At 55.5% G+C, this 27,548-nt stretch overlaps 5 protein-coding genes across 8 annotated transcripts; 4 read left to right on the forward strand and 1 right to left on the reverse strand.

The window, feature by feature from the left end:
- The first annotated feature begins 187 nt into the window (after positions 1-187).
- Positions 188-1,971, forward strand: LOC136300795 (T-cell surface glycoprotein CD3 gamma chain-like). Its single transcript, XM_066203428.1, has 5 exons — positions 188-342; positions 638-841; positions 1,162-1,293; positions 1,440-1,480; positions 1,765-1,971. The coding sequence occupies exons 1-5, from the start codon at positions 270-272 to the stop codon at positions 1,825-1,827; spliced, it is 513 nt and encodes a 170-aa protein (XP_066059525.1). The 5' UTR covers positions 188-269; the 3' UTR covers positions 1,828-1,971.
- A 1,194-nt stretch (positions 1,972-3,165) lies between these two features.
- On the reverse strand, positions 3,166-6,562 carry CD3E (CD3 epsilon subunit of T-cell receptor complex). 2 transcript variants are annotated; one of them, XM_066203548.1, is made up of 8 exons: positions 6,465-6,562; positions 6,263-6,362; positions 5,205-5,225; positions 4,924-4,938; positions 4,538-4,738; positions 4,147-4,299; positions 3,758-3,804; positions 3,166-3,454 (listed from the first exon to the last, which is right to left on the reverse strand). In XM_066203548.1, the coding sequence occupies exons 2-8, from the start codon at positions 6,315-6,317 to the stop codon at positions 3,398-3,400; spliced, it is 549 nt and encodes a 182-aa protein (XP_066059645.1). In that variant the 5' UTR covers positions 6,318-6,362; positions 6,465-6,562; the 3' UTR covers positions 3,166-3,397. The 2 variants fall into 2 exon arrangements, with proteins under 2 accessions (XP_066059645.1, XP_066059646.1); XM_066203549.1 differs by lacking the exon at positions 6,465-6,562 and having other exon boundaries at positions 6,263-6,445.
- A 2,219-nt stretch (positions 6,563-8,781) lies between these two features.
- Positions 8,782-13,432, forward strand: LOC136300762 (myelin protein zero-like protein 2). Its single transcript, XM_066203379.1, has 6 exons — positions 8,782-8,922; positions 10,299-10,465; positions 10,813-11,023; positions 11,456-11,600; positions 12,003-12,090; positions 12,589-13,432. Exons 1-5 carry the CDS (start codon positions 8,868-8,870, stop codon positions 12,061-12,063), a joined length of 639 nt encoding a protein of 212 aa, XP_066059476.1. The 5' UTR covers positions 8,782-8,867; the 3' UTR covers positions 12,064-12,090; positions 12,589-13,432.
- Positions 13,433-14,327: 895 nt separating this feature from the next.
- MPZL3 (myelin protein zero like 3) lies at positions 14,328-20,565 on the forward strand. Its single transcript, XM_066203381.1, has 6 exons — positions 14,328-14,416; positions 15,160-15,326; positions 15,745-15,955; positions 16,662-16,827; positions 17,548-17,611; positions 19,563-20,565. The coding sequence occupies exons 1-6, from the start codon at positions 14,335-14,337 to the stop codon at positions 19,587-19,589; spliced, it is 717 nt and encodes a 238-aa protein (XP_066059478.1). The 5' UTR covers positions 14,328-14,334; the 3' UTR covers positions 19,590-20,565.
- Positions 20,566-21,773: 1,208 nt separating this feature from the next.
- Positions 21,774-27,223, forward strand: JAML (junction adhesion molecule like). Of its 3 annotated transcripts, XM_066203587.1 has the most exons (8): positions 21,774-21,901; positions 23,607-23,655; positions 24,953-25,110; positions 25,433-25,658; positions 25,739-25,871; positions 26,197-26,257; positions 26,473-26,568; positions 26,722-27,223. In XM_066203587.1, exons 2-8 carry the CDS (start codon positions 23,613-23,615, stop codon positions 26,881-26,883), a joined length of 879 nt encoding a protein of 292 aa, XP_066059684.1. In that variant the 5' UTR covers positions 21,774-21,901; positions 23,607-23,612; the 3' UTR covers positions 26,884-27,223. The 3 variants fall into 3 exon arrangements, with proteins under 3 accessions (XP_066059684.1, XP_066059683.1, XP_066059685.1); XM_066203586.1 differs by lacking the exon at positions 21,774-21,901 and having other exon boundaries at positions 23,460-23,655; XM_066203588.1 differs by lacking the exon at positions 21,774-21,901 and having other exon boundaries at positions 23,460-23,655; positions 25,787-25,871.
- Positions 27,224-27,548: the final 325 nt, after the last annotated feature.

Below are 27,548 nucleotides of genomic sequence, written 5' to 3' on the forward strand. Positions count from 1 at the left end.
ACTGCCGGGGGTCCGTGGCTGCTGGAAGCCCTTGGCTGCAGAGGGTCCGTGGCTGCTGGAGGAGGCGAGCCCCAGCCCCTCCGTGCCCTCCCAGGGTGTCAGGCTGCTCCGGGGCGAGGAGGCAGCTCCCCGTCCGTCCCCGGCTGCCGGGGGAGGGAGCATCAGCCCCCGGCATCCGGCACCTGACGCAGCCCGGGGCGGGCGGTGCCTGGCGGTGAGCAGCTCTCCGCACGTCCTGCCGGCGGGGACAGAGCCACCAGGGCCGTGCCATGGCCGGGGGAAAGGCGCTCAGTGCCTGGGCACTGCTGGCCAGCCTGGCCGTGGCCAGCTGGGGGGTCCGAGGTGAGTCCAGCGTGGTGGGGTCAGCGGCCGGACACTGCCCGAGGTGCCTGGACGTGCTGGGATAGTGCTGGGAAAGAGCCCCGAGTGTTGGTGAGGTTTTCCACCGGGGAAAGTTTGGAATGTCGATGGGGGAGAAGGAATCAGCGCGACAGGAATGGGGGAGCCTGCTTTGCCCAGAGTTTTTTTTGGGGGGGGCAGCCTGATGTGATGCTTCGTCCCCGTGAAGGAGCTCGGGGCTCTGCACTGATGTGGGGAACTCAGAGCTGAAGCTCTCTGCTCTCCTCTCCTTCCGCAGGGCAGATACACGTGAAGGAATTCAGTGGGAAGGTGTTCCTGGAGTGTGTGCGAGGCCAAGGCAAAAACGTCACGTGGTGGAAAGACGGGAACACTGTTGGGCACGAGGCACAGCTGGACCTGAGCGGGGTTTATGACGACCCCAGAGGCCTCTACGTGTGTGAAACAGGAGGCCAAAGGAAAAGCCTCCAGGTGCACTATCGCAGTAAGTGTTGCACACCTGCTCTTCCAGGGCCAGAACTGCTTGGAGCTTTCGCCCAAGACAAGCCTTGAGGGAATTTACCCCCTTCTGGGAGTGTCTCTGCTGGTTTGCTGCAGGTTCCTCTGCGTGTGGTGTCACTGTGACAGCTCTGCAGCTTTATTTAGGGCCGTGACCTGCTTCTCTGGCCCTGCACTGGGTGTGGGGGACACGTGGCAGCTTGTGCCCCTGCCCTGGCTCTCACAGCAAACCCAGCTGCTCTGTGGTGGCCTGGCAGAGCTGGGTGTGCCCCTGCCCTCAGCGTCCGTGTCCTTTTGGCTTTCCAGTGTGCCAGAACTGCATCGAGGTGGACGCTCCCACCATCTCCGGCATCGTTGTGGCGGACGTGGTGGCCACGCTGTTCCTGGCCGTGGCCGTGTACTGCATCACCGGCCACGACAGGGGACACACCTCACGAGGTGAGGGGCCCCAGGGCTGTGCCTGGCACCTCTGGGGGCTCTGTGTGGCACCCAGGGGCTGCAGCCGGCTCTCGGGTTTGTTTGGAAGTGTTGCCCACATTGCCTGTGGCTTCCCTGATCCCTGACCTTGGCTTTTCTTCCTTCAGCTTCTGACAGGCAGAACCTGATCGCCAACGAGCTCTACCAGGTGAGGGTGGGAGCACCCCTGTGTGTGTGAGCACCTCCAGCACCCCTGTGTGTGTGTTTGAACACCTCCAGCACCCCTGTGTGTGTTTGAAAACCTTCAGCACCCCTGTGTGTGTGTGTGTGTGTGTGTGTGTGTTTGAACACCTCCAGCACCCCTGTGTGTGTGTTTGGGCATCTTCAGCACCTCAGTGTGGAAAGAATCTTGCCAAAGGCTGATCCAGCTCGCCCTCCCAGCCCTGGGCAGGTACAGTTCTGGCTCATGTCCCCTGTTTTTTCCCCTCCCAGCCCCTCGGAGAGCGGGAGGATGAGCAGTACAGCCGGCTGGCTCCCACCCGTGCCCGCAAGTGAAGTGGGAAGACTCAGAGACTGCCTTCATCAGCGTGCTGGTTTCGCTTGGAGGTCCCTCCAGGGTGGGCTGCTTGTCGCCCTGTGCTCATTCCACCACCTCTTGCACTTCCATATTCCTGCCATTAAAGATGGGCCTGTCCCACAGCCTCCCTGCTCCGTGTTGTGTCCGAGTCCTGGGGAAAGCGCACACGGGATGGGGTCTGGTGCCTCCTTAGGTGCACATGGGGTGGGATTTGGTCCCTGGGAAGGTGCACACAGGGTGGGATTTGGTCACTGGGAAGGTGCACACAGGTTGGGATTTGGTCACTGGGAAGGTGCACACGGGGTGGGATTTGGTCACTGGGGAGGTGCACATGGGGTGGGATTTGGTCACTGGGGAGGTGCACACGGGATGGGATTTGGTCACTGGGAAGGTGCACACGGGATGGGATTTGGTCACTGGTCTCCACTCCCCAGCCCCAAGCAGAAACAGCTCCTGTGCTCTGAGGCCCCAAAAGGGGATGCAGACACCAGACAGGGCCAGCCAGTGTCACCCCACCCTTGGGAGGACAAAGAAATATTCCCCTGGTGTGGGCAAGCACAGAGGCAGAGCTGCTGATCCTGCTGAGACGAGGAATGTGTGGGATGGCTCTGGCTGGGACAAACACTGGGGCAAACTGGTACACTGATGTACCCAAAAAATGGTGGCAGAAGCTCTGGGGTGTAGCAAACTTTAGGGGGTTTTGGGAGCAAAATTTAAGCCCTGTACACGCAGAGCAGTCTCCCACCCCGCTGGCAGGCTGAGCAGGCGTCCCTGCAGCAGCTCTGGCTTGCAGAAGGTGAGAACGTGGCCCTGAGTGTTTGTGGAGCTGCTGGGGGTTGGTGCTGTGTGTATCTCACCATCTCCCCGCTCGAGGTGTGGGGTCTGTTGTGGTGAAGAGCCCAGCTGTGCCTGCAAACCGCATCCTGCGGGGCACAGCGCTGCTGGGCTCCCCTCCTGCACCTCAACCACCCCCAGCCCTGCTCTGCTGCTGCTTCCTCAGCCAGGCTTCGACCTGAAACAGGCATCAAAACAACCCACGGGCCCTCCTCAGCCTGTGGGTTGAGCAGTTCCATTGCTGCTGGGCCGTTTTGGGGGGTTTTTACTGCCTGCCTCTGCTGCTTCGGCTGCAAATGGAGGCCAGGCTGTGAAAGGTGAGAGCAGGACGAGCTCAGAGGCAAATCCCCCTGAGGAGAATCCACTCCCAGCGCAGGGAACCACCCAGCAAGTGGAGGCACTCAGGGCAGAAATCAAACCGGAGGGAAAACCAACTGGAGCAGAGAGAAGTGTGAGGGGGAAAGGAGACCAGGAACCACCAGTGCGGCTGCAGTCCTTTATTGAGAAGGAAACCTCTTGCCAGTGTGCTCGTTTCTGTTCCCCGATGGCAAACGCAAGCACTCCCTGGGGTGGGACAGCAAATCCCTGTCCGGTGGGCACCTGGCTTATCCCAAAATGCCAGAGCCTCAGCAGAGCCGCAGGGAGCTGGGAACAAGGTGGGCAGAAGCGTTTGGCCGCGGTGCTGCTGGTTCCAGGCTGCCATCCCCGGGGATTTCAGAAGCCCCTGGGTCCCAGGCCTGCATACACCTCCCGCTGGCCTTTCCTGATGGGCTGTGGGAAGAGCAGAGATCTCAGTTCAGCAAGCCTTACCTGAGCCCACACAGCACGTGGGGAAATCCACAGCAGAGCAGGGGCAGTGCACGGGGAGCTGCAGTTCTGCTCCCACGTAAATCCCCGTGGCAGCACCAGGAAAAGGGGCCGCACCCTCACCACCCTATTCCTCCACTGCCAGGAAAACTTGGAGCTTGGCTGGATGCTTCCTCAAGGATAAATGACCCGGCTGCCAGCCCCAGCCCCAGCCCTGGCTGCCCCTCCCCAGCCAGCAGAGATGGGAAGCTCAGGGGCTGTCCTCACCTCGTAGTCCGGGTTTGGGACAGGGGGAGGACGCTGCGTCTTCTGACCTGAAACAGAGGCACAGAGAGGGGGAATCCTTGGGGATTCCTGTCACGAGGCACCTCCAGGCTGATCCCAGGGCCAGGCACACCATGGATCAGCTCCCGTGGATTTATTCTGAGCTCTCAAAGAGGCAACTGCTGCCTGGGAATTGGGTTCCTGCGTGCAGGAAGCTTTGGCACAGCAGCCACTCCCATCCCTGCACAAAGGCAGCCTGGAGAGCACCCGTGGGAAGGAGAAGCATTGACTGGAAGTTTGTGGGGAGCAGGGGATGCCCCATCACGCAGTGGGGATGAGGCTTTCCCTGGGAGCTCAGAGGATGGCACAGGGATGTCTGCAATGGCTCTCACCTCGTGGCCGATTGTCCCCAGCAGAGCTGGCCCGTCCCTTCCTGCCTTTGCTGAAGTAGTAGACCAGGATCAGCACGCCCAGGGTGATGAGGAGGTCGGCAGTGATGATCCCTGCCACGGTCAGGGCATCCAGCTCCTCGCAGTTGGCACACACTGCAGGGGATGAGGGCAGGGGGATGCTCAGAGCCCGAGCCCAGGGCTGGCACAGGGCTGCAGGCAGCTGGGAGGGGGACACGGGAGATTCCTTCTGCCAAAAATGGGCTCTGGGATTCTTCCACTGCCCACACAGGGCGGGAATGGCCGGGGCAGCACCACGTTCACCCGCCCAGCACCAAAACCCAAGTGTCAGCTCCCCAAACCTGCCAGTGGCATGTGAGGGGTCCGCGCTCACCTCGGGCATTCAGGTACAGCTCACGTTTCTTGCTCCCCAAGGAACAGCTCAGGTTGGCAGGTTTGCTGTCATGGTCCCTGATAATGAACTTCCTCTCGTTGGTGTCCTGGTCTGGCTTAGACGGGGTCCACTGGATGCCATCGTCATCAAGGGGACATGTGATGGTCACCGTGGTGCCAGAAATCTCCACCAGGAACTCCCCTTGGGAGGACACGCCGATGAGAAAGGAGACCAAGGGCAAAACTCAGATATTTCTACCTGTTTTTTAGTCAGTCACAGTCTTTATATCCCGCTAAGTACTGAAGACATTTAAGGATTAGTATTAAAGATTAGTATTACAGATTAGTATTAAAGATATTAATATTTTGCTGGTAAAATTCACTTACCCTGCAGTTCTTCATCTGCAAAACAGAAAAAAAGGAGTGTTAAAAAATCATATCATTGCCTCACTGCTTGGTGCTGTTGGAAATGCTCAACACTGGTAATAATTAAGGACTAATTTCTGCAATCAGTAAGATCACTGTCAATTAATGAACAGTGATTTTTTTTTTCTTATCCTGCAACATTTACAAAATTCAAATCTATTTGACTCTCAGTCCTCACTTTTGAGGCCTATTTGGGGTTTTTAGCATGATAAATATTAAGGATGGAGGTAAAATACACTTACCCTCCTGAGCTGTGGTGCCAACTGCAAAAAAAGAGAATAAGAAATGTTAAATAATCGAGCTTCAGATATCACACACCTTTCCTTCTCCCAGCACCTCCTTGCTGAACTCAGCAGCTTGAAAAAGATGTTCATAATCCCACATTGATGCTGAGGGCATCAGAAATGTTCTGGCGGTGAGACAGGATGTTGTTCTGAACTTGGAGGCCATTTTTGACACAGCCTAACGCAGAATGGAAACTTGAATCATTTTCCAACCCAACTCAAGAAAAAAAAAGGGTTATTATTGCAAGGTGCAAACCCCGAAATTCTGCTTTCTTATCATGGAGCAAACACTGCTGGAAAACCCTGGTAAGAATCTCTGCAAGAGGACTCGCTGCAGAGTGGGACCCTGACGCTGATTAAATGCTGTAAAACTGTTTATCTGTGCGGTTTTTTTGCCTTGTAGGAAACAACTCGCCCTATGGAAGGCTCTGGAGCTGGAATGTTAAAGAAAGAGTTTTTAGGAGGTGTGAATCGGATTTGTGATTACATTTAAAGTCTTTTTGCAAAAAAGCAACGTAAATAAGTGATTGCAGATTTGAATTCCACAGGCAGCGGGCTTGGCTGGAGAGAAGGTGACCTGATGCTTTTTTTACTTAACATAGACAAATTTAAATCTGAAAAAAAAAAGAACAGACCATGGACAAATCGCGGTTTTTATCCTCACAAAGACTGGTGTTTGCAGCACTTTGGCAGAGCAGTTGTACTCTTAGCAACTCTTATGGAGTAACAACTCGTAATGGTTTGCCTTGCACGTCGTCTCTCCTCGTTGTTGGCTTCTTTAGAGCCTTTTCGGGTGCTCCGGTCCTCACCCTGAACCAGCGGGGCACTCCAGCTGCTCAGCTGGGAGCCTCCACCACACCCCCCACATCCCCCCACGCCTGAAGTTATTTCCCCAGGACCACCAAACGCCTTCAGCCCACGGATAAAGGATAAAACCAAAATCGAGAGCGTGGAACCTCACAGCTCACGCTGCACCGAGCTGCTCCGGCACAGCTGCCTGGAGTCTGGGGACTCACCTGCACACAGCAGGAACCCCAGGAGGGGCAGGGACCGCTCCAGCCTCATCCTCATCTTCCTCCTCCCGCTGCTCCTCTCCACCACATCAGACAGGCATGGCTGTGACAGGAAAGAACACGGTGGCTTTTCTTTAGAAAGAGGCCCAGGATTGGTTTTTTTTCCCGGAATTGCTACCGACCCGAGCAGGGCTGGGGGACTCACTCTTTCCAGAGCAGCCAAGGCAGACCCAGACACGTGAAATAAGCCCAGGTCAGGAAGTGTGGAGGCTCAAAATGTCTTCATGGGACGTCACCGGCAGCGAGGGGTGGCTGCTCTGCTCCGCACCAGCTCTGCAGGGCTCGGGACAGCTCCTGGAGCTGCTCTGGGAGCAGCAGGACAGAGAAAGGAGCTGGAATCGGGTTCACCATCAGGACCTTGCCAACAGCTTCTCAAAGTGGGAGTTTGAGAAATTCCAACTGCGGCAAACAACTTCACATGGCATCACAACGTGGTTTGGGTGGGAAGGGACCATAAATCCCATCCAGTGCCACCCCTGCCATGGCAGGGACACCTTCCACTGTCCCAGGTTGCTCCAAGCCCCAATGTCCAGCCTGGCCTTGGGTATTCCAGGGATCCAGGGGCAGCCACAGCTGCTCTGGGCACCCTGTGCCAGGGCCTGCCCGCCCTCCCAGGAAACAATTCCTTCCCTACATCCCATCTAACCGTGCCCTCCGGCAGTTTGAACCCATTCCCCCTTGCTCCATCCTCCAGCTGCTGACGAAGAGCCCCTGTCCAAGTTCCCTGCAGGTCCCTTTCAGGCTCTGGCAGGTCGGAAGGAAGGCAGCAGAAGCTGGACCCAAAGCTCAGCCCCCGGCTCTGCACGGGCACAGAGCTGAACCCACCGCTCCCTGCCCATCCCCTGCGCTCAGCCCCTCTCCACGGGCCCTCCCGGAGTTATCCCGGCGGCATTTTGGGGATGCTCTCCCGCTCGGGCGCTGCCCTGGAAGCGGCCTGGCCCCACTAGAGGGGGCTCCTGCCGCGGCCAGCGCCGCACGCCGGGCACGATCCCTCCCGGCCGGGCTTGGGGCAGGTACACACCGCGGTGGGACGGCGCCAGGGGCACCCCAGGCTCTGCTGCCCGCAGGGATGCGGCACGGACAGAGAAGGAATGGAGCTGTGCCCCATTTCCCTTATTGGGGCGCTCCCTTTGGCCGTCAGGACTTTCTTTTCCTTATTTCTCTTCCCAAGGGGAGCGCCAGAGAACTGAGGTTACTGCTGAGTGTGCCAGGGACGTGGTCTTCTCTTAAAAGCTGGAGTCCACGTGCTTTGGAAGAAGATGAAGTTTGGCAGAAGTCTGCAGGCAAAGGTGGGAATAGGGGCTGTTCCCAGCCCGGTGCAGAACCAGGATGAGGAAGTGGCAGCAAATTGGCTGCTAAACTTTAATCGCGACCTGAACAAAGCCCCAGAGTGGCAAATATTCACGGCGGCGAGGAAACAAAAGGAGGTGATATGTTGGAAGAGTAACTGCGTGGAAATCTGGGGAGATGGAGTAATGAAGGGCTAACACGGGACCGAAATCATTCCCGGGAAAACGGAGATCCTGGTGCGCCGGGGCTGTCAGCAGGGGTGTGTTAGCACACACAGGGTTCCCTGCTCTGTTCTGGGCACAATCCAGGGAGCTGACGGCCTCAGCGCTGTTTTTCCATCTCCAAGTCGCTGAAGGGACCCCCCCAAACACCCCGAGCTCCGGGCACCTCCCCTTGCACCCCTGCAAAGGAAATCAGCCCCGGCCACAAGGGAAACCCGCAACTTGGGATGACTTCTCGGGACGGGATCGTGACCCAGACACCGACACTGGCACGGCCAGAGGTTTATGGCCCTCGAGTGCAAACAGCCTCACTGTGCCAGCACACAGGCTCAGGCTGGTTTCACACTCTCACTACTCCCACGTGCCTCCTGCAGAATGTTTTCTGTCCCACGGGATTTCCCACCCGTGGGGCACCGCGGCGTTTCCCCACCTGGGCCAGGAATATGGCCGGGCTGGACCCATTTTCCACTTGATTTCCAAGAATTTCTCAAGCACCAGGCTCCCAATCCTTGGCTGCAGCCAGGGAAAGTTCAAATCATTTTAGGGCAGGTGTCTGTGTTTGGTGGGACGTTTCCATCCTCTGCATGAGGGCCCGCACTGCGCCCAACGACTGTCGGGTTTGGGCCGCTCTTTTTAGGGTCGTTTGCAGCTTTTTTTTGCCCAACAAATGGCCCTCATTCCTTCGAGTCACCTATGAACACCTCCAGGCAAATGTTCCCTTACCTCCCACAAGAGGGGAGTGGTTTCGGGTGGCGGCTGGGAGGAGGAATGATTGCAACACAAAAGAGCAGGGGAATATGGGAGGGAGAAGAAATTAATCCTGCCTTGGGAATCTGGCTGATTTCGGGCAGAAGCGAGCGGGGCTGGGCGCGCCTCGGCGGGCAGCGCAGGGGGAGAGCTCACCTCCCCTCGCAGGCCGAGCTGGGGGCCAGGAATCTGCCCCGTCGTGCCGGGAAGACTTGGAGAAACTCATCTTTTAGCCGGTGACGGAGAACCCGGAGCGGATTTGTCTTTGCAGCCCCGGATTGGTGTCCCCGATGCGCGGCCGCACCTGGCTGGGCGCTGCGCTCGTCCTTGGGGCGCAGCTCCGAGGTAAGGAAACCTGGCCCCGGCCGCCCTCATTCCCTTCTTCTGGTCCCTTAAATTATCCCTAAGGCAGAGGCTTTCCCCCCGTCCTTGCTGCGATTCTTTCTGCGCGGGGCTCGCTGGAAGTGGCACCAAGCGGTTGAGTTTCTTCCCCAACAGGTTTGGGCGTATTCGAGAGGAAGAACACCGATCCCGCCCGCTGATCTCCTCCTCAGCTCGGGTTTCCACGTCTTTTTCTCTCCTGCCAGGAATCTGAACTTTACTCTCAGCCTTTTTTTTTTTTTTTTTTTTCCCTTTTGTTACCTTTGTTCCTAAACAGTCGGGGATTGTCCAGGAGCTCCGGCTTCGGATCCTTCACACAACAAAGGTTCCAGACCGGCACGAAACTCACTTGGATTTTCGGTGATTTATATCCGAACACCTGGATTTTAAGGATAACGCATCTTCCTTTCCCCAAATGCATCAGCACACGGATGTAATCTGCTTTGGAAAAAAACATATTTTGCTCTTATTTCTTTGCACTTAGTTCTTTTCAAGGTGTTTAAAATGAAAAGACTTGGCATCGGATCGGTGTATGAGCAACATGTTCTCTGCCAATGACGTTTTTCACGTGTAAATACCTTCAATGTTTTGGCACTCCTTTGAGATAAGGAATTATTTGGAAAGAAGTATTTAGTCATAAATTACTTCCAAATACATCTCCATTATGAAGTTATATCTTACAACCCTAGATAAGCTCTTTTTTTTTTTTGCTTTTTTTGTTTGGTTTTTTTTTTGGCTTGAATCATACTGGGGTGAGTTAACTTCCTAGTGTGACAGGATGCTGATATTTCCTATTTCCTTCACCAGCAAACCATTAATTTTTCCTATTTTTCATTTTTCCTCCTCTCTTTTCCTTCCTCTCCCTCCCTCCCTGCTGGTTGTCCCTCTTCCAGAGAAGTGATGCTCACTTATTTTTAAAGCAGCAGCCGTGGAGGTTGTGGGGATGTTTCTTGGAAAAACAAATCCACATTTACGTTGAGGATTTCCTCTAGAATTCTTCAGCCTGACTGACTTTACCTGCAGTTGCCCAGCTGGGCTATAAAGCCTCTAAAACTGGCTCTGGATGTATCAGTAAGAACAGTTCCACCGTGGTGTGCACGAGGCTGAGCAGGAAGTGTACAAAGGGAGGTTCTGGCATGGAAAATGGGAATTTTGGGGTGGGTTTCATCCAGTTTGAGAGGGTTTTTCTGAATAAATCTGCAGGACCGCCCCCCTTGAAATGTTTGTGAGACACTCGGGTCATCCCGTGCCAGCACAGATGAGGCTCCCAGGGAACTAAAACTGATAAGGAGCAGTGATTAGCTCACTCCAGTGATTTTCCCCCTCTGTTTGCCCCGCAGCGCTGTGGCTGGCGGCTGCGGTGGAGGTTCACACCGCCAAGGAGGTGGTCGCTGTGAACGGGACCAACCAGCGGCTGAAATGCACCTTTTCCAGCAGCAGCCCGGTGAGCCAGCAGCTGTCAGTGAGCTGGAACTTCCAGCCCGAGGACCTGAGCTCTCATGAGCCGGTGAGTTAAGATCCTCGTGCTCCTTTTCAGGGGTTTTCACCGCTGCCCCAACACCCAGCGCTGGGTGAGCAGTGAGTGGGGACAGACACACCCAAAACCCACAAGTACATTTGGGCCTTCGTCACCTGTAGTGATTAATCCGAGCTCTGTTTATAGACCTGCCTAAAAACCACTCTCACGTTTAGTTGTGGGTGATCAGGGTTAAAATATTTGTGGTTTTATGAAGCTGGACCTGCTGGCACCACAGCCGAGCCCTGTCTTAGGTGACATCCCACACCTGACAATGCTCCAGAAACCTTCCACTCCCTTCCAAGCCAGGCCACTCGATGTTTCTGTGATTTTTGCAGGTATTTTACTACCTGAAGGAGCCCTACAAGCCCCCCTCGGGGAGGTTTAAAGAGCGAGTCACCTGGGACGGGAACGTTGAGCGGAACGATGTCTCCATCATGATCTGGAACCTGCAGCCCAGTGACAACGGCACCTTCACCTGCCAGGTGACAAACTGGCCAGATGTCTACGGCACCATCGGGGAGGTGCGGCTCCGGGTTGTGCAGAAAGGTGAGAGGCCAAGAAACGCCCCCAGAGCTCGTGTGGGTTTAACCAGAGTGGCTTTCTTCCGGGAAAATTAGGGGAGAAAAGAAAAAAAAAAGCTGCTGAACTTCAATCACAACCTGAACAAAGCCCCAGAGTGACAAATATTCACGGCGGCTAGGAAACAAAAGGAGGTGATATGTTGGAAAAGTGACTGCGTGGAAATCTGGGGATATGAAGGGCTAACACGGGACCAAATCATTCCTGGGAAAATGGAGATCCTTGGAGATCCCGGAACTGTCAGCAGGGGTGTGTTAGCAGAATTCCCTGCTCTGTTCTGGGCTCTGTTCTGTTTGTGGAGGGAAAGAGAGGAGCCTGAGGAGAGGTTTTATTCACAGATCCCAGCCTCGTTCCTCCTGTGTGCCCCTCTGCCTCATTCCTCTGTCTCTCCCCACGCAGTGAACTTCTCGGAAATCCATTTCCTGGCCGTGGCCATCGGATCTGCCTCTGTGCTGATGGTCATCGTGGTGACAGCCGTGATCATCTGTCAGCAGCGCCGCAGGAGAGCGCGAGACAAGAGGCTGGAGGTGGCAGACACCGAGCGGTGAGGGAGGCATGGGTTCCTGGGGGGGCCTGACAGGTTTATCTCCACGGCCTCTCTGAGTTATTGCCTGGGACCCCGCACGGAGCATCCTCAATGCAAAACTCAGAACAATTAGCGATAATTGGCTGCGTGCAGGCAGAGCAGAGCCCAGGATGGACAAGCTCTGGAGTCCCCATCTGGCCCTCGTCCTTCTCATGGCTCCTCACTCAGAGAAGGACGCAGCTGCTGGGGGGGTGGTGGCAGATGACCACCCTGTCCCCCAAGCTGTGGTCACCACGCGGGTGGCACCCTCACCATCTCACCCTGAGTGTGCTGTGTGTGGCTCAGGACATCCTGCTGCTCAGCAGACACTGATTTGTGGTTTTTTCTCTCTTTTTTTTCCCCCTCCCGCTTTTATAACAGTAAAGAAAAGGAGAGTCTGAAGATGAGGGAAGAGAAGGAACCCATTCCATTGGAAGATTAAAGGTCTTTGCTGGTGTGCACAATGCAGGTACACATCCAAACCTTCTTAATTAATGTCTCCGTGTTCCTGTGGACTCTCCAGGACAGATTCCCCTGGGTATTTCCCTGCTATTCACAGTCAGAACTGAGGCCACAGTCACACTTTGCTGTTGAGGATCCTTCAGAGATAGCTGAACAATCACAGCCTCTTAAATGTGCATGAGATTTCTCCACCCTGGTCTTGAGGAGCATTTGTAGGAAAGCCATTGTTGCTGCTTTCCATGGCATTCCTGCTTTGTAGATGAAGAGGAATGAATTACTTCCCTTTTGTCAGTTTTGAATCTGCTTTTAGATTACTTTAACCTTTATTGTTTTAAAATTGCAACAGGAAGACTGGCACTGTTTCTATATTCACTGTCTTTGCTTAAACGTGTCAGCATAAATTCTACCCGCAGTTTCTGAGGTCAGCAGCTGCCCCTATTATTTTGGTTTTTGACAATAACCCTGAGTAATGGATGTTTGTTTTCCTTACAATCTTTCTTCTCAGGTGCTTCCAAAGCAGCTGGTGAAAGCTTGTAATTTGGGGTGTTAGAACAAAGCTGGATTGCAGACGCCCCACGCTGCCGGTACCTCTGCTCAACCTGAAAGTCTTGCATGGAAAGAGGGTGACTTTACATGAGCTGTGAATTCCCTTCGGTGAAGCAAAGCAGGAGGACCTTGCCCCACGAACAAAGAACTTTCCTTCATCTTCTCACCCGTGCAATGTGAGCACGGCTCCTCAGGGAGATGAAAGCGCCGAGACTGACTGAACAGAGGGCTGGGAGGTGTCTGAGCAGATGCACCTTTGCACCTTAGAAACCAAAACGTGCCTTTGTGCTGCCCTGTTTTCATTCCCTGAGAATCCTCCCCGGCATCCTGAGAAGGAAGACTGAGCAGTGAGGTCTCAGCTGGGACAACAAACATCCTTGGAATCCCTTTTTCTACGTTAGATGGACAGTGTTAGAGCTGGGCAAGGTGTCCTGTTTGTTATTAGGGCTAACACTCACCAGCCAGGGTGGTTTGCACATCCATGTCGGGCAGCTTTGGGAGAATTTGGGGGTTGAGGAGAATGTCCTGCCTGGGTTCAGCGGTGCTGTTCCCATTCCCACTCTTGCTATCCCAGTGCTCCCCTCTGCTCCCCAAAACCCACGGAGCTCTAACGGTGTCCAGCCAGCCCCAAACCAATCCTGTTACTGTATTTACCCAGCCCCAAATCAAAGCCTTGCCTTGTTTGTTTGTAGAGTGTCTTTAACGGCTTTATAACCTGTGATGTGCCAGCCACGCTGCCTGGCTGTCACCTGGCTGTTTTCTTTGTCACTCACCTGTGTTGTAAATAAAGGCCCTTGCTGAGAGCTGTGCTGGTGTGAGGGGGCTGTGACCTGGGGGCCCTGACACCTCCAATGAGCAGATTTGCTCTGTTTGTCCCCAAAGTCGGATCCGTTACATGGCGTGCAACAAACCAATAATTAAAAACTTCAGGGAGACGTTGATTATTGATTACTGACTTCAGAGGAGCCCAAGCCTGGCTGCTCAGCGGTGTCCCACAAATCCAGCACATCCCACTGGACTTTTCCACCGTTATTTATGCACAGAATTCAGGGTTAGTAACTTTCCAAGTACAGCCCCTCTCTGACGATGGGTTAATAATTCCCACACAAGTTATGTCACCCCAGCCAACTTCTACCCCTGCTCAGGGACAGGCTCTTCACCTGGCCAGGCTCTTTTGGACCTGCAGGTGTGATTTTTGGTGTTACAACCAAGACAGTTCAGCCCTGGGATATACAAACCTTGGGTGTTGTGCCCAGTTAGCAGTGTACACACAGACACACACCAACACCTTGATTTATTACATCCCTAAAACTTGTCAGTTCCAGGGTGTCCTTGGCTAAGGAATGCAGCTGCTGGGTTTTTTGTTTTGTTTTTTTTTGGGTTTTTCTTTTGTTTGTTTGTTTTTCTGATTGCGCTTGAAGAGTCTACAAAGTTCTCACAGCGAGGAACACCCTGACTTGATATAATCCCGACGCATTCCTCGCTCGGCGGCAGCACCCAAAACCAAAAAGCGCAGGGAGTGGGCTGGCGGTGACAGGAGTCGCTCGGGGATTTGGGGACAAGCGCGGGGACCTTCTCTCGTCCCGGAGCCAAGTGTGCCCGGGTGTACCCGGGTGTACCCACCCAGCGCCGCGGCCATTTCGGGGCTGCCCCGCCCTCACCTGCGCCAGGTGAGCGCCATGTTCCGGGGCTGAGCCCGGCCGGGATGCGGCGCCGAGGGGCGGCGGGGCCCGGCGGCCGCCTCCTCCTCTTCCTCCTCCCGCGGGGGGCTCTGCTGCTGCTGCTCGGTAACGGGGGGCTCCGGGAGGAATGGGATGGATGGGATGGGGCGGAAGGGACGGGAGCGGCGGAGCCCGCCGTATCCCGCGTGGGAACCGGGCCGGGAGCGCTCGGGATGCGGCTCCGGGGGTCGTGGATGGACCCGGGGCAGTGGGAGGCTCGGGAAGGGGGGTCCCGCTGGGGTCGGTGCTCTGGGAGAGGAGGGAAGCTCGGGAAGAGCCGTCCCGGAGCGGCGGGAGGCTCGGACAAAGTTCTCCCCGGAGACTCGGACAAAGTTCTCCGCGGAGACTCGGGAGTCGCCGGAGCATCGCGGGGCAGAGGTGGCTGCGCACACTGGAAACAAGAACTGAAAGCGCTCGGTGCTGCGGGGAGGCTTTTGACCCCGTTCGTGTGAAATTCAGGCGCTGCGGCCACAAACGCACAGCAGAGCCGCTTTGAAGAACTTAAAGCTGGTATTTTGCAGCTCGTCAGAGACGCATCTGATTCCATTTCTCAGCCCTTTGTTTCCGCATCTAAATATCCGTGCTGGTACTGCCCAGGTACTTTATTTGGAGCCGGTTCCAGTCCCACGGAAAATAGGTCGGGGAAGTTTTCTGCTTTCCTGCAAATTTCACTGTTGGGGAGGGAGTCACTGCTGTGCTTTAGTCCTTGAATTCTGGCTGGCCTGCTCACGTCTCAGTATTTTCGGGGCAATTTTGCACCTCGCAGTTAACAGGAAATGAATCCCTGCCTTTTGTGCCTGTCCCACCAGGTGTCTGCAATGCTCTTTCCCTGGAAATTAAGGCCAGCCCTAAAGTCCGAGCTTATGTGGGTGAGCAAGTGCTGCTGAAATGCTCCTTCAAATCCAGCTCCCCCATCACGGAGAGCCTGCTGGTGGACTGGACATACCGGCCCCTCTCTGGGGGACAGATGGAGACCGTAGGTGGAGCAGGCTCAGGCCTCCGGGCATGCCGAAAATCTGAATTTTCTCTTTGCTTTGCCGGGCTGCCGCCTCACTTTTGCGGTTTGGGAGTCTCGTGGTTGCCTTCTTTCCCCTGTAAAATTCCTTTGGGTGTTCTCTGGGTGAAAAGATACTCTAGGTGAACACAAAATAGCATAATAATGTTAAAGGAGATAAATCTGGGGGTTTGTCACAAGTGCAGCATTGTGCACTGCACAGAATGATGGTAAAGGTTCAGTTGGTAGCTTTTCTTCTCTTGTGTAGGAAATCCTCTTCCTGACTTCTCAATGTGTCATTATTCCTTTATTTTTACCGTGCACATTTCCTTTATTTTTGCAATGCAAAATCCTCTCTTCTTTCTTGGGTGAGTGTTTTATTCCCTTTCCCTCCTCGCAGGTTTTTCATTACCAGTCCATCCCACACCCCACCACAGCGGGGAAGTTCAAGGACAGGATATCCTGGGTTGGGAACGTCGCTAACGGCGATGCCTCCATCGCTATCCAAAGCCCAGAGCTCAGTGACAACGGGACCTTCATCTGCAGCGTGAAGAACCCTCCAGATGTTTATCACAACATTCCCCAGACGGTGCTGGTGGTTACAGAGCGGGGTAAGGCTCCCCGCCCGTGCTTCGACCTCACCCCTGTGACAGAGCTGCTTTGTTGGATCTTGGAATTCTGGGCATCACGAGGGAAATGCTCCCTGGACTTCCACGCTGGAGTTCCAGCAGAGGTTATCCCGGCCCTGCCCTCTGAGCTCAGTACTTGGAGAACTCCTGAATTGATTTGAGGCAGGAGGGGACAGGGGGAGCTGTGGTGATAACAGGAATCAAAAGCGTCTCTTTGTTCACAAGTTTCAGCCTCGGCAAATTGCGGCAGAACAAGTTAAACATTGAGGAAACGCTGGCCTAAAAATAATCTCCACATCACAAGCACTGATTGTCAGTAATAATTTCCTCATCTGCCCTGCGTGCCAGCCCTGCCCCAAATTCCCAGCTCAGCCGTGCTGATAGAACTGTGTCGTGCTCTGCCTTCCTCTGCAGCTCCCTCCAGCTGAGCCTGCCTGGGCAGGCTGGGGGGACAGGAGAGCCCTGCAGATTTGGGGACAGGGGCACAGGAGAGCCCTGTGGGTGTGGGGACAGGAGCCCCACAGGTTTGGGGACAGGAGCCCCACAGATTTGGGCACCAGAGGTTTGGGGACAGGACCCTGCAGATGTGGGGACAGGCTGTGTCCAGCCCTGTGTCTCACGTGGAAGGGCCACCAAGCTGTGCCCTGGCTGTGGGTTTGTCCCAAAGCCGTGCCTCGCTCTGTTTCAGGCCTGACCTTCCAGCTGACCTCAGCAGCTCTGCTGTCCATCCTGGTGTTCCTCCCCTCCGCCCTCGTGGTCATCCTGCTGCTGGTGAGGATGGGGAGGAAATTCCGGGCGCTGAAGGAGAAAGGAAAATGCGGCTACAAGAAATCCTCCATCGAGGTGTCTGATGAGTAAGTGCTGGCTGCAGGCTGGAGCCTGTATTTCCACTTTGGGGTGTGGGCACAGGCACGAGGGATGATTTCCCCACTGTGCTTCAGCATTTCAGTCACTGGTATCTGCCAAAGCACAAAGCTTTGGGAAATCCCCGTGCTGGAGCACAAACCAAGGGCTGCACATCCCCTTTTCTCCGTCATTCGCGTGAGGAATGCCATGGAACTGAAGCAGTTTGGGGTCAGACATATTTCACTTCTGTTATGAGGTTTATTTGAGCCTGAGTCAGCAGGATGTTTCGCATGTGTGAGCTTTGTGTGCTGCGTTTTGGGGTGAAATCCCCATAAAAGGTAAATAAACCCAATAATGCTACCTGTGGTGGCCTGAGCAGGGATGCCAGCCACTGAAGGACCCTTGGAGACTGAACTCCTTTCTGCTCAGTTCCTCACAGAATTATTGTTTTTTTTTAACGCAGTCTTGTAATGTTTTGATTGGTGGTGCAAGGTCTGCCAGTCAAAAAGCAACTTTTGCTTTAATCTTGGTGGCACTTAAGTGCCACCTTTAAAATGAGGCACCTGGCAGCTTCCAGTCCTTTTGGCTTTGCCGTGCAGACTTAAAGGCTTTTCCTCACGACAAAAAACCCCTCAGTTCAGTGTGGTATAACCAGAATTCATAGTCCAGAGGAGGTCCTGGAATGTCTGGGGGAAAAAATCCGACCTGACCCCGTGCTGTTCCTGCAGGCCTGAGCACACAGACACGGCTGGCTGCGGGGGGAAGATCAAGGAGTGGTGCCTGAACTGTGTGGTAAGTGAAAGTCGGTGTTTTCACAGCGGTTTTGCCAACGTGGGTGCTCAGAGAAGGTGCTAAGAGCAGCGGGCAGAGTGTCCCAACACCTCTGGGTGCCCAAGGTGTGTCCCAAAGGCCCCCCGGAGCTCCCCAGCAGCAGGGAGTGAGAGCTGCCGGTTGCACTGGTGGGGAAGCTGTCACGACATCCATCCAACTGATTTCTCATTGGACTAGACTGGAACCGAAGCTGTCATTTTAAGATGACAAATGAGGGTTGAAGTGGCAGCTGCTGCGGGGTTTTCTGGGGGCTCTGCGTGAGCAGTTTGGGGCTGGCAGTGCTGTGCTGGGGACGGCAGGCTGTCACCCCTCAGCCCTCTGGGTTTCTGCTGAGCTGGTGGACATCTTCCTCCTTTTACCTCCTTTCCATTCCGGCAGGACATTGCTAAACCCTCGCGGTCGGTTTGTTTGTTTCTGCTTTTTTTGTTTGTTGCGCTCTCTGAAGTGGTGGCGGCCTTCCAGTTCTGCTGCTTCCCTTCCCACCCCAGCGGCAGCTCCTGCTAATCAGCTGCTCCAGCTCCGGAGTGGTTTTGCCACCTGCCGCCCTTGTTTTGTGCGAGTCCTGTGTGTGCTGGGATCGGCAGCCACATTCCAGAGTAATGCCCGATTCGAGAGGGCTGTCATTCCTTCCCGGTGTCCTGCAGGGCAGATTTCCCTCAGGGGCACCTTTGCCTCTCAGGTACTCAGTCGGGACGTGAGTTTAGGAGCATTTAAACACGTGTTTGCTTGATTCACTCCCCTAATGCCAGTGATTTAAAGTGTCCTAAATGCCCAAGCATTCAGACAGGCGTGTGCTGATGGTTTCTATTAGATACAGGATGAAAAACAGGCAATTACGTCAGTTGTACATAAAATATTTACAGTTCTGCATTAGGCACAGCAGGCGCGGAGCTGCAGTGCTGGGAGCGAGGATTTGGAGAGGTGCAGGACGCAGGAAATGCCTCGTGCAAAAGGCAGGGTTGCCCTGGGAGGTGGAAGGGCTGTTCCAGGTGACCTTCCGGGAATCAGGGAGGTGCCAGGAGGAAAAATGGGAAAGGACGGAGCCCCAGTTTGGTGAGGAAATGCTGTCAGGGCATGGGAGATCTTAAAAGTTGAAAGATGTCCTCTCATCCTTTGGGAGGAGTCAAATTGGGATGATAAAACCCTGCTGCTTTCATGTGGAGTGCTTTGTCAGGTTTGGTCCTTTGGTGACTGATACTGAAATATTTATCTGATCAGGTCTCTGAGAACGCTGCCCTGTCACCTTAACGAGCCTGCATTTCTGAGGTTTCTCTAATGTGCTTTTTCACGCCTCGTATGTGACCAAACCATGAAAATTGCAAAGCTGAGGGAAGATCTCTTCAGACTGGAAACGTCTGGAGCGTCAGTGAGATTTCCCCTGCAGAGCCGAGGTGTTGGGGTGAGCTCAGAGCTGCAGAGCTCCTTGTGAGGACACCATCAAATGATGCTGTGGTTACAGCAACGACGGGCTTCTGCCGGTGGCTGTTTGTCAGGCTGAAAAACAAGAATTTGTGCTGCTCAGGGCTGTCTCTGCAGGCTGGTGCTGCACTTTCTGGTTCTTCTTTAGCTGATGCTCCTCTTAAAACACATTTCACGTGTGGGTTATAGCGTGGTGATGGTGTCTGGGAGAAGTCAAACATATATGTTTATATTTATATTTTTAATATTTATATTTATATTTTTAATATTTATATTTGTATCTTTTCTATTTATATTTGTATCTTTTATATTTACATTTGCATTTGTACCAGGGTTTTTGCAGGTCCCCCGGCTTCTTCAAGCACAGCAGCACTTTTTGGGCAGCACCTAGGCTCCTGCCAGAAGCCCAGCCAGGCTCAGCGTTTGGCTGCACTCACAACTTGGTTCATATCTTCCCACATAATCTCAGTTTCTCTCCCTGTTCCCCGTTTAGGACACGGATGAGGAAGATCCGTACTGACAGAAGGCTGAAGCTGTGGAAAAAGGACTAAAATTCCAGCACTGAAAATCACGGTTAGATCCTTGCAGAGGCTGCTGGATAACCAGTGCAGACTGAAGGGCGTGCTCTGCTCTCGGTGGATTGGAAGAATAATGCTGATGGGATAATTCACTTCTGTTTAAGCACAAAATGATGATTTTTCTAAAAACCTCTCTAATTTATTGGGGAGAAGAAAATCTCCCACCCTCAGATGTGTGGGGCCTGCAGAAGCCTCAGTGCCTACAGTGCCAACGTGCCTTGGTTTTCCTGCCAGTTGGTTTGGTTTCTTGCTTTGGTGTTTTGGTGACATCCCTCTTCTCCTGAGCCCTGGAAATCCAACTGTTTGAAGTGAAGGCTGTTCCAGCTCTCTGGACTGGTCACCTCTGGGCACTGACAAGGTTTATTCTCATTTTCTTTGGAACAAACTGACTCACAGCAGTTTATGAAGTGATATCTGGCATCCTCTGTCTTGGAGTGAAGAGAACCTACTGCTTTTGAAGTATTTTTTTTATTATTATTCAGCTGCATCACTGGGTGCCTCTCCTTCTACTTGTAGAGGTGAAGCACAATTCGTAGAAAACAATTTTTTTTTCCTTTTTTTAAATCAGAAATGCAAATGGGGACTCTGTTTCTGGGGACACACAACCCCATCTACCTCAGCCATGGACTCAAGCACTGCCCAAAGGAATGTTCTGTTTGCAGTAGCTGTTTTCTTCCTCCCTTCTTCTAGGACCCGTTTTAGGGAAATGGTTCATTGTGCAGCATTACTTCCCCTCCATGTAGGGCATTTCCTCTTTCACCAGCCTTATCCAGCACTGAACGGCAGAGAGCAGTGGAATTCATTCACTCAATCCCTAAAGAGATGCTTTCTTTCTGTACCACTCAAAAATCCTTTTTTTACAGATGTGCTCCAGGTTTACGGTTGATTTTGTTGTGCAATTAATAAATTGCATTATTCCATTCTGGGCTGTGGGTCTCTTTATTTGGCTAAATACAGCTGAACTCATAAAACTGCCATCCTGAGGTGTAAAAATCGTCGTGTGACGATGGGTAAAGGTTTTTAGGGAGCAGATTTAACCCAAAAGGGAACAGGTACCCGGTCCCCCTTCAGCATCTCTGCTGGCTGCAGCTTTTAGGTGTGGTGAAGCTCTCACCGAGAAGTAGGTCAGCTGTAGATCTGTGCCTCCAGATAAAATACATTTTTCTCCTGTCTACTATAAAGCAATATTTAAAACGTTTGTGCTCCCTGGTGACACAACAGCTCTGTCAGCCAAAACTTCCCTGGGAAAGGCTGGTGGTGGGATTCTGCAGCCTGGGGGAAGTGGCTTTGCTGTTCCACTCTCGCACCACACGACTTCCCCTGGGGAACCAAAGGCTCCTTTTCTGCTGCAAAATGCTGGATTTCAGCTCTGCCTCCTTGGCCATGGCTGTGCTGGATCCCGGGCAAATATTCTCGGTGTGAAGCTGAGCCACCACCTTGGAGCTGGGAATGGTGCTGGGCCTTTTTAATGGGAATTTCTCGGTGCACCATCAAACCCACTGACACTGGGATGGGGAACAGCGGGACACTGGGATGGGGAACCGGGGGATCCTGGAATGGGGAACAGTGGGACACTGGGATGGGGAACTGGGGGATCCTGGAATGGGGAACAGTGGGACACTGGGATGGGGAACAGGGGGACATTGGAATGGGGAACAGGTGCTGCTCTGGTGTTTCATGGGAAGAGGAAGGGTGAAAATGGACTGTCAAAGTGTCCGGGGGGGTGGCACCAGAGGAAAATCGGTGTCTGGTGTGTGTTTGAGAAGGAGGCAGCTGCCCGTGCTGTGCCAGGCAGGTTCAGGGGCGCTGGCAGCAGCAGGAGGAAGGCACAGCCACGTCACCCAGTGCTGCTGCTGCTGCTGCCTCACTGGGACACCATCCAGCAGCGACAGCTCTCTGAGCAGCCCTGCTCCCCAAAAACAAAGCAGGAGGGAGCACAGGGTGTGTGCAGGACTCTCTGTGTCCCAGACTGGTCATGGTGAGTGGTCAGGCCCCAGTGAGCCCCAGCTGGTCCCTGTGAGCTGCCCTTGAGGCTGCCCCATCACCCCTCCAGGGCAGATCCGTCTTCAGCTGGTTTCCTCTCTCAAATTGCACATCCCAGTTTGGTGTTCCTCTTTCTCGTGCATGTGAAAGTGACGACCAGACAACCTGAGAGGGAACCAAAGGCCGCCAAGAAAGGGATGATTTAGCAACTGAACCAGTCACTGAAGAGCCCTTCGTGTGAGACAAGCTGACTTCTCCAGGCCAACACCAGGTGAGTATTTTTGGCTGTAATATTTATTTCTGGATTTTTTTTTTCATTTGTTTTTGCTGAGAAGAGAGCCAGGGGAGCAGCAGTGCTGGTGACTCTGATGCCATGTGCAAAAGCAGGGAAACATGAAGGCCATGTGGTGTCTGTGCCCCTTTTCCCCCCAGCCTGTTTGGGAAAGGCCGTTTGGATGTGTCAGCACTGGCACACTCAGAACAGCCTGGTGAGTGGGTGCTGGCTCCAGCTGGTGCCTCCCAGCACCCTGTCACTGCTGTGTGTCACAGGGGGACACCCTGCAAAATCCTGCTCCCAGCCAGGACCAGAAAACCTTCTCAAACCAGGGCAATAAATCCAGCACGGACTTGGTGGCAAATGTGGCCCAGAGTCCCAGCAGCTCGGGAGCTTTGGGGGGTTCTGGGTGCAGAAATCTCAGTTTTCTGCAGCCAAAAGAGACTGGTTTCTGGTTTTTGAGCTGCCCTCTATTTTGGCTGCTGCACGGGGGTGCTCCTGGGAGGGAGGAGGTCTTGGCAGTGTCTCTGGGACACTGCAGGATGCTGTGCCTGCTGCCCTGAGTCGTGCAGGCCCTGCTGAGGGCCCTGGGGCTGAGCAGGAGCTGTGTTTGTAGGTCGGGCGTGCAGCGAAGTGTGTCACGGCAGGGCTGCGCAGAGCACAGCAAACCACGCAGAGGGCTCCTGTGGTTTGAGAGGCAGACGGGAGAGAATTCCAGAAGGTTTGCTGCCACTTCTCAGGATTTCTTGTTTGTGGAAAGGGCAGGGTGATGAAGGCACTCAGCTGGAGTGATTTTCTCAGCCTAGAACTGATCCAAGGGTCCCCAGCAGCTGATTCTGGGCCTGGAATCCCTGTCTGAGGCTGACCTGGAGAGCCTCTCACACGCACAATGGAGCAAAAAGAGAGAGGCCACCAAAATGCCAGAGATGATTCAGCTCTTGTCTTTCTATTTCCATTTCATTTCTGCAGTATTGGAAAATACGTGCTGGTAATGGCAGCCTCAATTCCAGCCTCACGTGAGGGTTCTCCGGGCAGGAGAGCTGCTCTCAGTAACTATTTACCCTTCAATGAGTGGCCACAGCTGGGAATCATGGACAGGGCAGCAGGGTGCTGACTCTTGCCTTCCTTGGGACACTGGCTGGCACATTCCTGGTGGTGACAGCCAGTCCTTCCCTGGGTGCAGGATAAATCTGCGGTGTGCAGAAAGGAGATGCCAGCTTTATTCTGAGAGAGCTGGAGCAGGTCAAGCTGAATCCAGACACCAGATATGGCACTGCTCCAGCAGAACCTCTCGCGGTGCGCAGCACCCAGGGGCGAGGATTTAGATCTGGACTAGGGGGATCTGTGTTTTAGGAGCAAACTTCTCTGACTCTGTCGTGTTACAAACATCTGATTGCTTCGGGAGCAGAGTCTGCACCTGCAAACATCTCAGATGTGAGAAGCTCGACCCCCCCAAACCACCGGAAAGATTCGTGACTTAGGGGAAAGCACGAAGGGGTTTAGGCAGAGCCCTGTCCCCCACGCTTGCTCTTCCTCTTCAGGCGCAGTGTGGTCTTACACACCAGAGCCCTGGTGTCTGTGCTCTGCTGACTTCCAGCCTCCCAACCCCAGAGTCTTCCTCTGACCTTGAGCTGGCTGCCAGTCCTTGGTGTCCCACCCCAGGGGACACTGGAGCATGTGTCACCTCTGCTGTTCTTTTCAGAGGGAGATGAAGGTGCTGCTGAGCCTGACCCTGGTGCTGACATGGCTGGGTAAGCTCTGAGTTTTATTCCCCTCTGCTTTCCCCTCTGCCTTTGCTCTAAGAGCCTTCAGTGCCTCCCCTCCTGTGGTGAGAACCCCCTGGAGCTGCTCCTCTCCTGGGTGCCATTCCCCACTCTGGCCCTGCGTGCTGCATCTCCCCTTCCTGCAGGCCTCCCCTGTAAACAGGCTGCCAGCTGCCCTGGCATCCCTGGATGTGGCCGGTATTGAGGCTCCAAGGCTTTGGAAGAAGCAGAACTGCTTCACCAACCCTAAATACAGGGAGAGGTTTCCAAGGTATTGATTTTGGCTCTGCTCGAGGCAGGCAGCTCCCTTGGTCTTCTCCGCTGGCAAATATTTGTCATTTTCAGCTCCTCGGCTGGTCAAGACCAACAGAACTTGTTTGGGGAGCTGCAGCACTTCGCATTCATTATTTACAGGGTTCCAGACAAACACTTGGTGCTCGGCCAGGGCCCAGCCCTCCGTGGTTGTGGACAGGCTGAGCAGAGTGGCTTGGCCATGAGGACGAGCCTACCTGTCTGAGCAGCTCCCTGCTGAATCAGCTCAGCCAGGGCTCAGCAAACAGCAGCCAGAGCTCAGCCTGCCCTTGCAGTGCCACTGCAGCCTGAGCCAGGTGGGGTTGAGGAGCCTCAGTGATATTTTCTGCCCCAGTCATTTCAGAGAATCTTTTGGTTCGGAGAAGACCTTTAACCCCCTTCCTGCCACATGCCCTGCAGCCCAGCAAGCTGGCAGCTGCCTCGTGTGGGTTGTCAGCTCTGTGCTCTTTGGTGTTCCCCTGGTTTGCTTTTTCCCCTCGCTGTCCAGCTTCTCTAGAAACCCCAAGCTGTGGTTGCATGGCCAGACAAGTACCAGCCCAGGTCTGGAGCCTGTGAGCAAAGGGGAAGGAAGCCAAATGGGCAGTGAGGGAGGAACTGAAATTCATGTGAAGCGCCTGAATTGCCCCTGGCCTGGCAGAGATGAGAGCAGCACAGGTTCTCCCAGCCAGTGACTCACAGGCACAGCCCTGCGGGAGCTGCAGGCTCTGGCTCCGAGGCGTGGAGGGCAGGGGTTGTGCTTCCCACGTCCCCTTCGGCTGGATCACACGGCAGCAGCCCCGTGGTGTGGCGGCGGGAGGATGTGCTGCCCCACATCCCCGGCACGCCACGAGCAGGGGTCAGGCACGGGCTTGGCCTCTGCCCTGGTGAGGGCCGTGAGCCCCGGGCTTCCCTGGAGAGCAGACAGCGATGGGGACAGGCAGGCTGCAGCTGGCCGTGCTCCCCGGGCTCATCCTGCTGTCCCTGTCCCCGACAGAGAGATGCAGCGGGGCTGCCGGCGTGTTCATGCAGCCTCAGCTCCGAGCTAGGGCTGGGGACTCCGTGCTGCTGCAGTGCCTCTTCATAGACCCCGACAGCAAAGGATGGACCCTGCACAAAGTGGACTGGCTGCACAAGGCAGGAGCTGGCACCCAGGTGGGTCGGGACGGGGTGGCAGGGGAGGGAGCGTGAGGCAGCCGTGGGGAAGCAGCCCTGGAGAGGCTGTGGGGAAGCCCAGCCGCCTGTCGGCTGGCCGTGAGGAGAGGAAGTTTCCACGAGAGGAAGAAGGGTCCCCGTGCGGGGACAGGAGTCGGGGAAGCGGCGCTCTGGGCGCTGCATCCTGTGGCTTTCCCTGAGCCTGCCGGGCTCTGTGCGAGGAGAACAACCCACGGGTTTGGCAGAAAAGTGTGAACTGGGAGCCCTTGAGGAGGGCCAGGCACCTGGCACCCCTCACCTGGCGCCGTCTGTGCCCTGGCAGGAGGAGATGGTGTTTTATTACTACAGCAACCACGGTGTCCCCGTGGGCCGCTTCAAGACCCGGGTGCAGTGGCAGGGGGACGTGTCCCGCTGGGACGGCTCCATCTGGCTGCACGACCTGCGCGTCAACGACAGCGGCACCTACGAGTGCGAGCTGCGGCTGCTGCAGAACAGCAGCGTCTTCAAGAGCCGCACGGAGCTGCTCGTCAGCCCCGCGGCACCCAGAGGTGCGTGCCGCTCCCCGCACCCGCCCCGGGCTCCGCGGGTCCCCGCGGTGCCATCCTCTGCCTCGGTGTCTCCTCGGCAGAAGGAGGAGGAGGAGCGGGTGCCGAGGATGTCGCGCCCTCCCCGACAGACTCCGGGTTCTGGCCGGCCGTGGTGGGCTGTGGCTGCGTGGCCGTGGTGGTGGCGTTCCTGGCCGGGCTCTGCGTGAGGAAGAGGTAGCAGCGCTGGCTCTGGGTTTACGGGGGTGAGGGAGCAGCTCCCCGCAGCCCCCCTGCGCTGCTCTCGCTGGCCGAGCTCTGCGCTGGCGTGCTCAGGTGCGAGGGTTCAGCTCCGCAGGTGTGGGGTGCAGCCTCCTGCCGCCACCTAGTGCCACCGTGCCCCGGCCGGCGGCCTTCGGCTCCCAAACCTCCTGGGCCGTGCCAGCAGCGGGGATAGCCTGGCCCGGGCACGTCAGAGTCCCGGGAGAGGGAGGGAGGGAGGGACAGGAGGGGCGAGTGATGCTTCCCGCCGGAGGTGACCCTGCTGCTGCCTCCCCTCAAGGTTTGCAACCATCACAGCCCTGGAGAGGATGGGGAAGAGCAGCAGCAAGAACAAGGCAGAGGTGAGAGCTGAGGCTGGAGGGGTCGCTGGGGTTGGGGGTGTGTGCTCAGGGCTGGGGAGGCCGAGGGAGCGGATCCCACCCTGCCCAGGCACGAGGGGACTTTTGCTGGCCAGCTCCAACCATGGCTCTTGTTGCTTGCCCTGTGACGGGGGCCAAGCAGCCCCTGTGTGCTTGGGGGCTGCTCAGTCCCAAACACCCTGATCTGCCCCTCACAGGAAGCAATTTACTGCTCAATCCCTGGAGCTGAGGTACCCAAGGCCGAGCAGGAGGCAAAGAAGAAGAAGAGAGCTGAGGACACGTACATAACCATGGTGAGGAGCTGCACGACCCAGCTGGTGCTGGGTGACGACATCCAGGGCCCCACTCTCTGTGCCAGACCAGCATCCTGTGCCCTCTGCCCTCTCCAAACTCACCCTGGTACCCGTGGTGGGTGAGGCTCACACCTTGTCCCTTGCTCCCTGCAGCATCCATCTCACTGCCGGGACAACGGCGTCTACGTGGAGCTGGCCAAGAGGACAGTCCCATCAGAGTGGATGGCAGAGGGGACACAGGGGGAGGGACAGAGCCAGGAGCCCCAGGGCAGGCCGGAGGAGGCACTGCCCCAGCCTCCAGAGCAGCAGAAATAGTTGTGCAGATGTGGGACGGCAGCCCCTTGTGCAGGTGTGTCCATGACACCTTTGTCCCTCTGAGGACTGAGAACTGGTGACATGTCACTGAGTGTTCTTGCCAGGGCACTGCTGGGGCACAGCCCCCCCAGCTGTCTGCAGGGGACCAGGGGACACTGCAGGGACCTGGTCCCTCTGGCTCTTGCCCTCTGGACTCTGGAGAGAGTGGGCACAGCCTCAGGCTCCAGCCTTGATCCTGGCCCAGGGTAAGGATCTCCACCGGGGGAGATGCAGCGGCAGCCGTGGCAGTGTTTGTCTGTAGATAATAAAAGTCAGGGAGTCTTCCCTGATGGTGTCTTCATTTCACCTCCTGCCTAAGCATGTGATGCCCAAGTGTGCCAAAATCTGCCTGGCCCAGGCCGTGGGAGCTCCTGAACCCATGTGCAGCCTGGCACGCGGCACCCGGCAGCCCCGCTGGCTCCAGGAGGGACCAATTCCAAACAGGACAAAAATGGGGTCCCCTGTCAGCAGGATGGGGACTGACGGGAGCAGGACACAGCCCGCGGGCAGTGGGGCCCCCCACGTGTGTCCTCTGGCCACGGGTGATCAGCCGGGCGCTGGGCAGCACTGCCCGGGGGGAGCCCAGCCGCCCCTCCGGGGCCCCCGGGGCAGCGCCTGGGCGGGCA

This window comes from Chamaea fasciata, unplaced genomic scaffold, assembly GCF_029207755.1.
Source record: "Chamaea fasciata isolate MVZ Bird 193981 ecotype frontalis unplaced genomic scaffold, bChaFas1.0.hap1 SCAF_24, whole genome shotgun sequence".
NCBI lineage: Eukaryota > Metazoa > Chordata > Aves > Passeriformes > Sylviidae > Chamaea > Chamaea fasciata.

Bases quoted from the DNA above. Each gene is read 5' to 3' on its own strand.
- CD3E (XM_066203548.1), bottom strand. From the start codon at position 6,317: ATGAGGATGAGGCTGGAGCGGTCCCTGCCCCTCCTGGGGTTCCTGCTG. The intron at 5,226-6,262 runs GTGAGTCCCCAG...CTTTTTTTGCAG, and splicing joins GGGGTTCCTGCTGTGTGCAG to TTGGCACCACAGCTCAGGAG. The intron at 3,805-4,146 runs GTGAGAGCCATT...CCTCTGTTTCAG, and splicing joins TGGGGACAATCGGCCACGAG to GTCAGAAGACGCAGCGTCCT.
- MPZL3 (XM_066203381.1), top strand. From the start codon at position 14,335: ATGCGGCGCCGAGGGGCGGCGGGGCCCGGCGGCCGCCTCCTCCTCTTC. The intron at 14,417-15,159 runs GTAACGGGGGGC...CTGTCCCACCAG, and splicing joins GGCTCTGCTGCTGCTGCTCG to GTGTCTGCAATGCTCTTTCC. The intron at 15,327-15,744 runs GTAGGTGGAGCA...CCCTCCTCGCAG, and splicing joins CTGGGGGACAGATGGAGACC to GTTTTTCATTACCAGTCCAT.
- LOC136300795 (XM_066203428.1), top strand. From the start codon at position 270: ATGGCCGGGGGAAAGGCGCTCAGTGCCTGGGCACTGCTGGCCAGCCTG. The intron at 343-637 runs GTGAGTCCAGCG...CTCCTTCCGCAG, and splicing joins GGCCAGCTGGGGGGTCCGAG to GGCAGATACACGTGAAGGAA. The intron at 1,294-1,439 runs GTGAGGGGCCCC...TTCTTCCTTCAG, and splicing joins CAGGGGACACACCTCACGAG to CTTCTGACAGGCAGAACCTG.
- LOC136300762 (XM_066203379.1), top strand. From the start codon at position 8,868: ATGCGCGGCCGCACCTGGCTGGGCGCTGCGCTCGTCCTTGGGGCGCAG. The intron at 10,466-10,812 runs GTGAGTTAAGAT...TGATTTTTGCAG, and splicing joins ACCTGAGCTCTCATGAGCCG to GTATTTTACTACCTGAAGGA. The intron at 11,024-11,455 runs GTGAGAGGCCAA...CTCCCCACGCAG, and splicing joins GCTCCGGGTTGTGCAGAAAG to TGAACTTCTCGGAAATCCAT.
- JAML (XM_066203586.1), top strand. From the start codon at position 23,580: ATGTGTCACCTCTGCTGTTCTTTTCAGAGGGAGATGAAGGTGCTGCTG. The intron at 25,872-26,196 runs GTAGCAGCGCTG...CCTCCCCTCAAG, and splicing joins GGGCTCTGCGTGAGGAAGAG to GTTTGCAACCATCACAGCCC. The intron at 26,258-26,472 runs GTGAGAGCTGAG...TGCCCCTCACAG, and splicing joins GCAGCAAGAACAAGGCAGAG to GAAGCAATTTACTGCTCAAT.